General features: G+C 36.7%; 1 protein-coding gene across 2 annotated transcripts in view; it reads right to left on the minus strand.

The window, feature by feature from the left end:
- The window catches only part of LOC150106701 (uncharacterized), a 568,467-nt gene that overhangs the window by 251,190 nt on the left and 304,139 nt on the right, over nucleotides 1-13,138 (minus strand). For both annotated transcript variants that reach the window (XM_090393288.1, XM_090393289.1), the window contains exon 10: nucleotides 12,282-12,388. In XM_090393288.1, coding sequence (XP_090249414.1) covers nucleotides 12,282-12,388 — 107 coding nt within the window. The remainder of the gene's footprint in view (nucleotides 1-12,281; nucleotides 12,389-13,138) is intronic.

Consider the following 13,138-nt stretch of genomic DNA (forward strand, 5'->3'; position numbering starts at 1 on the left):
CACCGTTTTAACTGATGTATCCTAGAAATGGAGGAGGTTGTGGGTCTTTAGGTATGTTTGGCATGACCTTGAAGCATATCACTAACAGTAAACAGTGAAAGGGGGGAGGGGAACAGAAACTGGAATCAAGACCAAACATGCCATTTGCTACTTCAGGCCTCCAATAAGCCAGGTGGTGGTATTTCACAAGGCTCAGAAATCCCAAGTTTTAAGATCACTAATGCTTTAAACACTGTTCTCCATACCATCCTCCAAGGGGCAAGGATAACCTGGCAAACTTCAATGCCATCCAAAATGCAGTCTTGCCTTTATTTCTTGCAAAAGGGACCTCAGCTTACATTTCCTTATCCTCAATAATAATACACAAATAAATGGCACCACCGTTTTAACTGATGTATCCTAGAAATGGAGGAGGTTGTGGGTCTTTAGGTATGTTTGGCATGACCTTGAAGCATATCACTCACAGTGAACAGTGAAGAGGGAGGGGAACAGAAATTGGAATCAAGACTAAACATGCCATTTGCCACTTCAGGCCTCCAATAAGCCAGGTGGTGGTATTTCACAAGGCTCAGAAATCCCAAGTTTTAAGATCACTAATGCTTTAAACACTGTTCTCCATACCATCCTCCAAGGGGCAAGGATAACCTGGCAAACTTCAATGTCATCCAAAATGCAGTCTTGCCTTTATTTCTTGAAAAAGGGACCTCAGCTTACATTTCCTTATCCTCAATAATACACAAATATCCCAATAGAATCAATCTTTTTCTTCTGGCATAAAAGCATCACATCTTAGAGACATAGTTTCCTATGTCTCTAAGAAACTAGGTATTCACTTCTGCTCAAAATGCTAATTTTCACACACTGTTTAGACTGTACAAACCTCAAATTTGCCTGCCTCTCATGTATGTGATAATTATTTTTTTAAAATCCTATTGTTGGTTTAAATGGCATTATCTGTTATATCATATTTCCTCACTGCAAAAACTGTAAAAGAAAGTTCTTATATTGGAAGTTTATTTTGCACTTGGTTAGACTATAATAAGTTTAGTTTAATCCTTTATCCAAGTGTAGGCAAAGTGTTGGTCCACCTTTGCTATGAGTTGCCAACAGATGTACCACCTTGCCTCAGTCCTGAAGATATTTTCAGGTGCAAACTTTGTTTGCCTACACTTGGATAAAGGATTAAACTAAACTTATTAAAGTTCTTATATTCTTGAAGTCAGATGTCAATAAAATAATAATAAAGAAAGTAATAAATAAAACAATAATAATAATAATAATAACAAAGAACTTAAAAAATAAACAGCCCACCCATGTTAATGTACTACAGACAACTTTTCATAGGCAGGATTTACATAAAAAAAAATCTACATCTTTTTTAAGAATATTGAAGGAGAACTCTTTCCAACAAATCCTATAAGAATGGTATAACTAACTTACCTCTAGAGTTTTTGGGGGTGTGAATTAATATTAAGAGTTGTGCTGAATTTACTGCACTAAAACAATACAAACTGCTGTTTATTAACCTAATTGGTTTTTTTGAGGTCATTGTCAGATTATCACTTATAAAAAAAATTTCCCTCCTGATATAACAGATCTTTTTTTCCATTGTTCCACTGCTATCCATTCTGGATATTTCTCTTGGAAGAACAAAATTTATATATATATATAGAGAGAGAGTACCTCTATGAGTCTCCCCTCTCACCTTCCTTGCCAATTTTTTCATGGAACATTGAAAAGCAAGATCTTGACTCTGCCCATCTAAAACCTTCTATCTGATTCAGATATGTGGACAATGTGTTCTCTATTCGGCCTCATGGCACATGCACATTAGATTCTTTACTCTCTTATCTCAACAGTCTTCATTCTAGAATCTAATCTACAATGTAAACAGAAACTAATAATAGTTTGGCCTTTCTTTCTAGACACCTTGGTAATAAGGTTACCTAATGGTAACCTGTCTTTTTTTAGTATATAGAAAACCCTCACACAAGCAGATCAATTCACAAATTTTCCCATCATCCCCTAACACACACACACACACACACACACACACACACACACACACACACACGCGCGTGCGCACGCACACACGCACGCACACACGCACGCACACACCTATGTACACACCACACCTTATCTAATAGCTACAGTTTGCACAAATATCAAAAAAAAGAAAGAAAAAAAAAAGTCAATCCTTTCCCCAATCCTCAATCTTCAGAAGCATTTTAGCAATGGTATCGCCATTCCTAATGTCTGAGGGACATCAGGAAAAATATAGCCAATGTAAAGAAATACAGCCTCTGCATGGCTTTCGAGCTCTACTTGAAACTAAGCTACACTAAGGACCAACTCACACATCCCTCAGTTTCTGGTGAAGTCATGTTTCACCAGGCAATAAACGTCGACTATCACCTAGAGGTCTAGTTGTCACTTCCTCCTTCTAGGGAAGATATGCTTGTAAGGTGTCAACAATCACCGTGTCAGAGCTCCAGTTTGTGAAACCAGGCCATATATTACAAATTGCCAACCAATTAATGGTCCAAATTTAATTTAAATTCAAATAATGTTTAGTTTAACTGAAGTAATTCAAGTTTAATTCAGGGGAGATAGCAAATTAGAGAAAAAGGACCACAGGTGTTATGATTAAGTACAACAACAACTCACGCCATTACTGGTGTGAATATTATTATTATTATCTCAAGAGCCCATAGAGTCAAAGACTCATCTAGGAGGTCCTTTTGTCATGCAAACAGCTCATCATACCATGCCTTAAACACACTCAAATTCTCTGTAGACACCACTCTCAGGCAAGGCATTCCAATCATTCACAACTCTGCATGCAAAAAACCTGCTTCTCACTCCCCTGCTCATACCCTCCTTATACAGCTTCCAGGGATGACCTTTCTACCCTGATCTCCTATGTTTTCTGTAAAACCTCTCCAACACTGATCCTATAACAACCCTTTACCTAACTTGTAGGTCTCTATCATATCACCCCCTCTTCCTCCTATCTTCCTAGACTATAGATTCCACCTTCTCAACCTTTCCTCATATTCCACATTTTGGAGATCAGAAACTGCCTTAGTCAGTTGCCTCTAGAACCTTTCCAACATCTTGTCATTCTTTTGAAAACCAGGTGACTAAATCTGTGTGGCCTAATCAAAGCCCTATACAATAGAACAAGAATCTCCTTACTTTTACAAGTCAGTGTCCTCTGCATCAATCCCAGAATTCTTTGTGTTGTCCTCAATTTTTGCAATGTGCCCCCTAAATTTCAGATCCTTATCCACTGTCACCCCAAGATATCTTATTTCCTCCACTTCCAACAATATACCCCAACAAGCATAAATTCTACATCCCATCTTTGTTTCCCAAATTTTAAAACCTTACATTTTGCAACATTGAACTCGCAGTCCCATTTCCATTCACTCAATTTATTCAAGTCTTCTTGTAAGGCCACAACATCTTCTTTCGTCCCTACTTTGCATCATCTGCAAAAAACTGAATATCCCCCCATCCAAATCTTTGCCAATGTCATTAACATACAGGTTAAACAACAATGGCCCTAAAAGAGTCCCCTGAGGCACACCACTAGTGATTTTCCTCTTCCGGGATATTGCTCACCCATACACAACTTGCTGATACCTAGCAGATAGCCAGTCTCCGATCCAATGCACTAATCTAATATTCAACCCAACTGCTCTAGTTTGAATATCAACTTATCATGCTGCAATCCATCAAAAGCCTTTGCAAAATCTAAGTATACTACTGTGGATCCCTATCCTCTATCTGAGGAAGCCATCACCTTATTGTAATGAGTAAGTAGATTACTAAAACATGACCTCCCTTTAGCAAATCCATGCTGTCCATCTAAGATAACACCATTGTTGCAACACAATTCTGAATCATAGTTCTCACCAGCTTCTCCAACAACTTAACCACAACACTTAACACATTTGATGCTTGAGTTCTATCACCTCCCTTATGAAGTGGCACAATCTTGCCTTCCTTCCACTCCTTTGAAACTCAACCCAGTTCAAGACTCATATTAAAAAAATACGTTGAGGAAGATGTCACTCCCTGACACATTCCTTTAGAATACCTGGTGATATATTATCAAGTCCTGCAGCCATATTAACATAAAGTTTGCTTAATTCCCCATACACCTTTTGCTCACTTACAGTCAGTCTCTCCTCCCTATCATCAACTACTCTCAATCTCTCCATGATGTCACATTCACAAGAATAAAAGACCTTTATGAACTGCTCATTAAGTATCTCCACTATATCTTCCAGAGCAGTTATCATTATACCATTTTCTCAAATCAATGTCATCCTTCCATAATCATTCTTTTTTTTCTTTTCTTTTTTTTGCTGGCAACATATTGAAAGAACTTCCTAGGATTTTTTCGGCTTCATTAGCTAACTGCTGCTCATACCTCACTTTTGCTACCCTTAACAACCAAGTCACCCTCCTTGCTTGGTCTTTGTAATCCTTATGGAATTGGAAATCCTTTTTCATCCATTTCACACCTACCTTATTTAAATTTCTGACCCATGGAATACATATAGACATTGCTTCTACTAGATAGTTCTTGAATATTTCCCAAGCTGCATTGATCGATTTTTTCCAGCTAACTCCTCATTCCATGATACACCTGCAATCTGTCTCATGCTCCTCATAATCACCAGCCTTGTAGTTCCATATATACCCTTGTCTCACAGAGGTCCTCACACTGCTGGCAACCACCCAGGTAATCACTTCATGGTCACTCTCACCAACTGGAGGGTGATTTGATACCTCATTTATAATTACATCCTCTGATGAAATGAATCAAATTCAAGACCCCTCAATCCTTGTGTGCCCTCTGTTACATATTGTCTGAGGTAATTGTCCCTCAAAAACTCAAGAAACTCATTTTCTTTACTAATTAATATAATTAACGGCTATTTTAGCCTGTTTTTGTTTAGGAATGTCCCTTATATTTAATACATTGGCTAACATAACTCAAAAGGGGTATATATATATATAATTTAGGACATTACAGGCGAGTGTAGAAGGCAATTATGGCAGAATAAAAAATGTTGAAAAATTATGTACATACCTTGATTTTGGTTTAAAGATGCCTTCTAAATCCAAGCTCTTGTGGAAGGGGGGGGGGGAAGAGAGGGAAAGAACATGGGGATGTACTTGGGACACGGGAAATAAGTTTGGGAACCCGGGCTGCTATTTCCCGTGTCCCAAGTACATCCCCATGTTCTTTCCCTCTCTTCCCCCCCCCCCTTCCACAAGAGCTTGGATTTAGAAGGCATCTTTAAACCAAAATCAAGGTATGTACATAATTTTTCAACATTTTTTATTCTGCCATAATTGCCTTCTACACTCGCCCGTAATGTCTTAAATTATATATATATACCCCTTTTGAGTAATGTTAGCCAATGTATTAAATATAAGGGACACTCCTAAACAAAAACAGGCTAAAATAGCCGTTAATTATATTAATAGTGTTTTAGAGGAGTAGCATGGGAATTTCCCAGAAATTATACTTACTTCATTTTCTTTACTTCCAGTTGCTATCTCATCATCCAGCCTATATTGCCGTAATTAAAATCACCCATAATGATCACCCTTTTCTTATTTGCTTGGCTAATTTGATTATACATTTCATAGTCACTACCATCCACATTACCAGCTCTATAACAGCATCCAACTAAGTATTTCATTCTATTCACCTCTATCTCACACCATACTGCCTCAAAACCACTGGCACTATTTCCCTCTTGCATCTCTACTTTGTATGGACATAACTCTTTCTCTATCATCAATATTATCCCCCCCTTCCTTTTTACCCTTTCTATCCTCATGAAACACATTATACCCTTCCATTCCTATTAGGATGTCATCCTCATCCAACCATGTCTCACTTATTCCATCAATTTTTGGGTGAATAGACTCAATTAATGCAACCATTTCATTTGCCTTGTTTCTTACACCTCTAGCATTTGTATACAAACACAACAACTTATTCCTGGATCTATAGCTAGTCCACTGATACCAATTATTTGATGTGACTTCTCTATGCTTAACTTGAGCCATATGCTACTCACTTCTTCATTCATAACCACCTCTTCAATCTCTCCTGTCTTACTCTCCTGTTCTTCCACATTGCTTCTCACTTGATCAGATTCATTCTGTGCACTGTGGTAGATAACTTTCATGAGCTAGTGGTGTGCAACTGCAATTCTGCTTATTTGAAGACCGAAATGGCTTGAAAACGTCCACTGTCTGGTCTCTGGAACAGATTTCAAGATTATCTAACTCACAGCTCATGCTCATAACAGTACATATATAATAGCTTTACACCTTTCATAACAGAGAATCACATTAAATATATATATATATATATCATCATCACGAACCATGGGCTCACTGCCCGTTGGTGTCCGATGCTTCCTTCACATCTTCTTTCACCTTTCTTTGTCCAGTGCACAGTTTCTGTACACCCATTCCACACCACTCCTTTATGTCGCCTATTCATTCTCTGTATGGTCTACCTCTTCTGTTTACACCATCCATAATATCAAACATGAATGTCTTAATCTTCTGGTCCTCACTCATTCTGCAGATGTGTCCAAATAATTGCAGCTTCCATTTTATAATCTTCTGTATTAGATTCTCCTTTGGTTGTATCTTCCGATAGAGCTCTTCATTTGTGAGTTTCTGTATCCATCCTATTCTTAAAATCTTCCTGTAACAAGTTCTTTCAAATGCCAAAATTCTTTTTCCTTGATTCATTATTTATTACCCACATTTCAGATCCATACAGTACACTGTTAAAGATGCATGTTTCCAGTACTCTTAGTTTTGTTTGCAGGCTGATCACTTTACTTTTCCAGATGTTATCCATGGCTTTCAGATTTCTTCTTCCCTTTTCAATCCTGATCTTTATATCTTTTTTCATAGTCCAAATCATATGTCATTTAACTTCCCAAATATGTGAATTATTCTACATTTTCTATATCAATTCCATCCACGTGTATCTTTTGTTTCATGTTCTCGCCAAATACCACTGTCTTTGTTTTTTCAAAGTACATAACAAGTCTAAATCTTTTCCCTTCATCATTTAACAGTTTCAATGATTTTTGTAGTTCTCTTTCATCTTCTTCAATAATAACAATGTCATCTACAAATCTCAGATTGTTAATTCTCATCCCATGTACTGATGTTCCTTTTGCATCTCCCTTTATTTTATCCATTGCTCTTTCTAAATGTGCGATAAAAATGCTTGGTGATATTGGTCCCTTGTCTAGTACCTCTGCTTGTTTTAAACCATTTCCTCAAATCATCACCTATTCTACTGCTGCAAATGCATTCTTATAAACATCTTTCATCATCATCATCATCAAATTCCTGCCATGTACCCTCAAGGGGTGTACAGGATATGACAGTACTACATGAAAAAATTACATCATTACTAACTTCCTATCTACAATTTTCCTCCAAATAAGTCTGTTACTTGTCAAGACTCCAACATTATCAGATCTTATATTTCTATCGTCTAAGGCACATTGTACCGTATCAATCCACCTATATCTTGGTCTTCCTCTGGGTCGTTTTCCTGCCAACCTGGCAGAGAACACTTGTTTTGCTAATCTTTCCTCTCCCATTCTATTTAAGTGACCATACCACCTGAGATTAGCTCTGCTAACGCATTCCTGGATGCTGACAATGTCAAGTTCTTTCCTAATATCCTCATTTTTAATATGATATTGCCATTGATGCCATCTGTTCACACCTCTAATCTTTCTCAGGACTCTCATATCTGCGGTCTCTAGTCGTTGGTCAAGTGTTTTACTTCTGACACAGCTCTCAGATCCATAAGTTAAAACTGGTTTGAACACTTGTATACAGCTAATTTAGTGTTCCGACTAATTTCTTTCTTATTCCATATGAATTTATTCAATTGACTTCCCACCATACCAGCTTTGCTGATTCTGTTGTCTATTTCTATATTTAATTTACCATCTTCAGTAAAAATCGTGCCTAAATAGCTGAAATGTTTTACTTGTTCCGCAGGTTCTCCATTCACAACACAGTTGACATTTTCAATGATTCTGCCTATTTTCATTGTCTTTGTCTTTTTATTGCTGACCTTCATACCATATCTATTACAACAGCTATTCAATTTAGTCAGAGAATCTTGCAGACTTGTAGTGGATTTATTTAGAAGTATAACATCATCCGCATAAAGCAAAGAGCTGACATTAACATCTCCAATTTTGATATCAGGTTTAATACCACATTCCTTCATAATGTGATCCATATAGGTAATGAATAACAGAGGGGATAATGTACATCCTTGTCTCACACCAGATTTAACATTAAACCATCTTCCTGTACTTCCTTTAATTCTAACTGCTGACTTACAACTCAAATAAAGACTAAGTATTGCTTGATATAATGCCCCATTGACGCCATATAACTGCAGCGTATTGAATAGCTTCTCTCTTGGCACCTTGTCATATGCCTTTTCCAAATCGACAGAACTTAAATACAGATCTTTGTTGTAATCCCATGCTTTCTCGACTATTTGTCGTAAAGTGAAGATCTGATCCTGACAGCCTCTATTTGGCCTGAATCCAGCTTGTTCTTCACCAAGCTTTTCTTCCACAATTCTTCTCAACCGTTTCTCAAGTATACTTGCATAGATCTTGCCAGGAACACTCAGTAGAGAAATACCTCTGTAATTCTCACATTCAGTTTTATTTCCCTTTTTATATATGGGTACTATGAGAGCTCTACTCCAATCATCGGGAATTCGTCCCTCTGTCCAGGCTTTCTGAACTATGCAGTGCAGCCACTGTAAGATTTTTATACCACCATACTTCAGCATTTCTGGTCGAATATCATCTACTCCTGCTGCCTTTCCACATTTCAAGCCTTTGATGGCTTTTTCTACTTCAAGTATGGATATGTATTCCTGACTGCATGCCTGGTCAGTGTTTTTTATCACTGTGCTGTCATCACTGCTTGTTTCATTTAGCAGTTTTTCAAAGTAATTACTCCATACTTCAAAGATATCTTTTTCTCCTGTTTTCATGTCACCTTTATCATCTCTAACTCCTTTTACAGCACTCTTTCCTCCATTCCTAAGCTTCTTCAACAACCTCCAGAATATTTTGCCACCTTCTTGATATTTATTTTCTATATTCTTGCCAAAGTCCTCCCATGACTTTTGTTTAGCTAGTTTTACACACTGTTTAGCTTTCTTACATTTGTCTCTGTATTCTGTAAGAGTAAAAGCTGACTTATTTGCCAGGAACTTTTGATATGCTTTCTTCTTTTCCTTCACTGCCTCTTTAACTTCCTGTGCCCACCAGGGAGTTCTGATTTTTTTATCCTTGCTCACAACCTCACCACATGCCTCTCTGGCAGAATCAATCAATGTTTTCTTCAGAGTTTGCCACTGAATCTCCAAGGTTTGATCCCTGTTCTCAAACTCTTTCATTTTTTCTTCAATAATCTTTCTGTATTTTAGTCTACAGTTCACATCTGAGAGCTGCTCAACTTTTATTCGCTTTAAAACTTTCTTACATGTTATTCTTTTCAATATGAAATTCAATTTTATCCTGCTCAAGACTAAATAGTGATCACTTCCAATTTCAAATCCTCTGTACACTCTGGTGTCCTGCACCAGGGAGAAAACATCACTATCAACAATAACATAGTCAATGAGACTTTTCTTATTCCTAGCCTCTTCTCTCCATGTGAATTTGTGCACATTTTTAAGTTGGAACATGGTGTTAGTAATAACCAGTCCATGTCCTGAGCAGAAATCCAACAGATATTTGCCATTATTATTAGCTTTGCTCTTTTCTCCAAATTTTCCCAAAATATTTTTGTATGTCTCACAATCATTTCCTACTCTGCTATTTAGATCCCCAACAAGGACCAACTTTTCCTTTTTCATTGTGTCAGTTGCTTTTTCTAAAGCCTCAAAAAATTCCTCCACTTCTACCTTAGTAGAACCTTCTGTGGGACCATAGGCACAAATAAGTCTCATTGTCCAGTTCCCCATTCTCATATTTGCCCACATTACTCTACTTGAGACTGACTGCCATTCAAGAAGATTAGCCTCGTATTTTGTGTTGAATACTATGGCTACTCCTTCTTTTCCTTGATTGTCATTGCCTGAATATAACATTTTGTATTTATTGCTCAGAAAGATCTCACCAGTTTTGGTCTTTTTTGTTTCATATAAACATCTTTTAATATAGCTATTAGTTTTCTGTCAATTCCATAGGATTCTAGCACTGCTAATGTCACTTTCTGGTCGATATTGTCAAATGCCTTCTGAAAATCAACAAAGCAAGTATATATGTTTTTGTTTTCTCTCCTAGCTTTCTCTGCTATTAACCTCATTGTCAAAATCTGTTGAATTGTAGTTCTATCTTTCCTAAATCCTGCTTGCTCCTCTGCAAGGTATGCTTCCAATTGTGTTCTCAATCTTTCTGTCAATATCATCATCACCTTACCAAGATGACTTGTCAAGGCAATTGTTCTATAATTTTTACATTCTAGCTTATTTCTGTTCTTGTATAATGTCACTAATATTGATTTCACTCACTCCTCTGGCATTTTCCCTTCTTTCCATACCATATTAAATAGTTGGTGCATTTCTGTAACCATACTTTTGCCACCATATTTAATCATTTATAGTGAATCTCCAGTGAATTTATCATTACCAGGACTCTTGTTGTGTTTTAGCCGTCCTATTGCGTTTTCTACCTCTCCTCTTAAAATGTCCATATCATACTCATTACATGGTGGTAATATCTGCTTCAATTCTTCAGTCAGTTTCCCAAGGCTATCTAAATCTAGTTTTTCTTCATATAACTCACTACAGTATCTTGTCCACTGCTGTACAATTTTATCTTTACTCATCAATATTTTGCCTTTCTTATCTTTAATTTTGGTCTGTTTTGGTTGCCACCTTCTATCAATGGTTCTAATAATTTTGTACACCTCCCTAGTTTTATGCTCTCCATAGTGCTGTTCTATATTATTGCATTTCATCTTATCCATTCTGATTTATTTTTTCACCTCATTACACTTTTTTCTGTGTTGTTCCTCTATTTGTTCTGATGTATCCCTTCTTATCTTCAACATTCTTTTCTCCTGTACTAACTTCAGTGTTTCTTGTCTAATCCACTTCTTGATTTTCTGTTCTTCTGGTACTGTTTCTTCAACTGCATCGTCTATTTTCTTCATTACTCCTTTCACTCTTAGATTCAAATTTTTTTCTTTGTCCACACTTTTAAGTTTCTCTTCTAACACTGTTCTGAACCTTCTTCCTATTTCTGCTTCACTTATTCTTACTGTATCTGTTTGTTTTTGATGATGAGGTTTATATTTTCTTTTTAATTTCAACTTAATGTTTGCAAACACTAAACTATGATCCGAGTCTATATCTGCTCCTTAAAAAGTTCAACACTGCTGTTCTGATGTTATCCATCTTCTTTTAATCGTAATCATATCGATCATGTTCTTGGTTTTCCCATCTTTTGATCACCATGCCCATTTTCTACAGTCCTTTTGGTGGAACAATGCATTACAGATAATCATCTTGTGGTCCACAGCAAATTCTAACATTTTTCCACCTCGTTCATTTCTTTCTCTGAAACCATATTTTTCCATGATGCTTTCCGAACCATCATTATCTATTCTGACTTTGGCATTCCAATCTCCTTCAATAATTAGTACATCATGATTTGGTATTGTTTCTATTGTCTCTGTCAGATCTTTGTAAAAGAAGTCAATATCCTCATCTATACTGTCAGAGGTGGGTGCATATATCTGGACTATTGATATATTAAATGGTTTTGCTTGAAATCTTGCTGCTATGATTCATTCATTGACTAGTTTGTATCCTAACAGTGCCTCTCTAGCTGTTTTGTTAAGAAGGAAGCCAACTCCTGCTTCGTGTCATGCCCTGACCATATGACTTCACATCCATTTATCTCCCCTGATGACCATTGCTCTCTGCCAGTCCTTATATCACACCGATGTCTCTTCATTTCCTCGCGAAGTCATTCTAGTTTTCCTGACATCCAAAGTATTCATACATTTCATGTTCCTACTGATAGTAGTTCTGTTAGTTTCTGTTTCTTTTTGGTATCTCACTATGTGTGTGTGTATGTGTGTATAGCAGATACTATTTATTCTTTTACTAAAAAACCAAAGCCCAAACCTTAAATCCAAAAGAATGGTTTATTTACCTTTTCAAAACTGCTTGAGCACTTTTTTGAGCTTTTTCCACTGCTCTGGGTCCTAAAACTGGGCATACAGTAGTTGCCCGAAATCCATCAGCATATGTAGCACACACCTGAGAATTTTAAAATATTTGATTCAGATTTTGTTTATAGCAGATAAACAACTTCAATCAATGCAGATTTTTAAGAAAAAAAACAACTTAGAATTATTTCAAAACATATAAAAAAATAAAGCAATACATATCATTCGTTTAACTTAAATAAATTTAGTTTAATCCTTTATCCAAGTGTAAGCAAACAAAGTTTGCACCTGAAAATATCTTCAGGACTGAGGTAAGGTAGTGCAACACCAGGTAACTCCGAGCAAAGGTGGCCCAAGCTCTCATCACTCCTTGTCTCAGTATCTCCCATAATGCAAAGCACATCTCCTTGTGGACATGTATACTGCTATTCATTAAGGGAAGGGCCACTACCCAGACCAGTTTCAACCTTTATTGAGGTCTTGTCAGTGGGAGGCAGACCGAGACGTGGAGATACTAGGGCAGAAGCAATAGGAGAGGTCATATTTACCTATAGGAGTTGCCAACAAGTGTACCACCTTATTATTGAATTACTCTGGATTTAGAGAAAGATGTTGGAAGTTTATTCTGCACTTGGTTAGACTATAATAAATTTAGTTTAATCCTTTATCTAAGTATAAGCAAACAAAGTTTGCGCCTGAAAATATCTTCAGGACTGAGGTAAGGTTTCAGGTGCAAACTTTGTTTGCTTACACTTGGATAAAGGATTAAACTAAATTTATTATAGTCTAACCAAGTGCAAAATAAACTTCCAAAATTCTTTTAACTTTCATTCTGATAACA

The sequence above is a fragment of the Typopeltis vanoorti genome, chromosome 5, assembly GCF_054136105.1.
Source record: "Typopeltis vanoorti isolate ZY-2024b chromosome 5, IOZ_Tvanoo_1.0, whole genome shotgun sequence".
NCBI classification, from domain to species: Eukaryota; Metazoa; Arthropoda; class Arachnida; order Uropygi; family Thelyphonidae; genus Typopeltis; species Typopeltis vanoorti.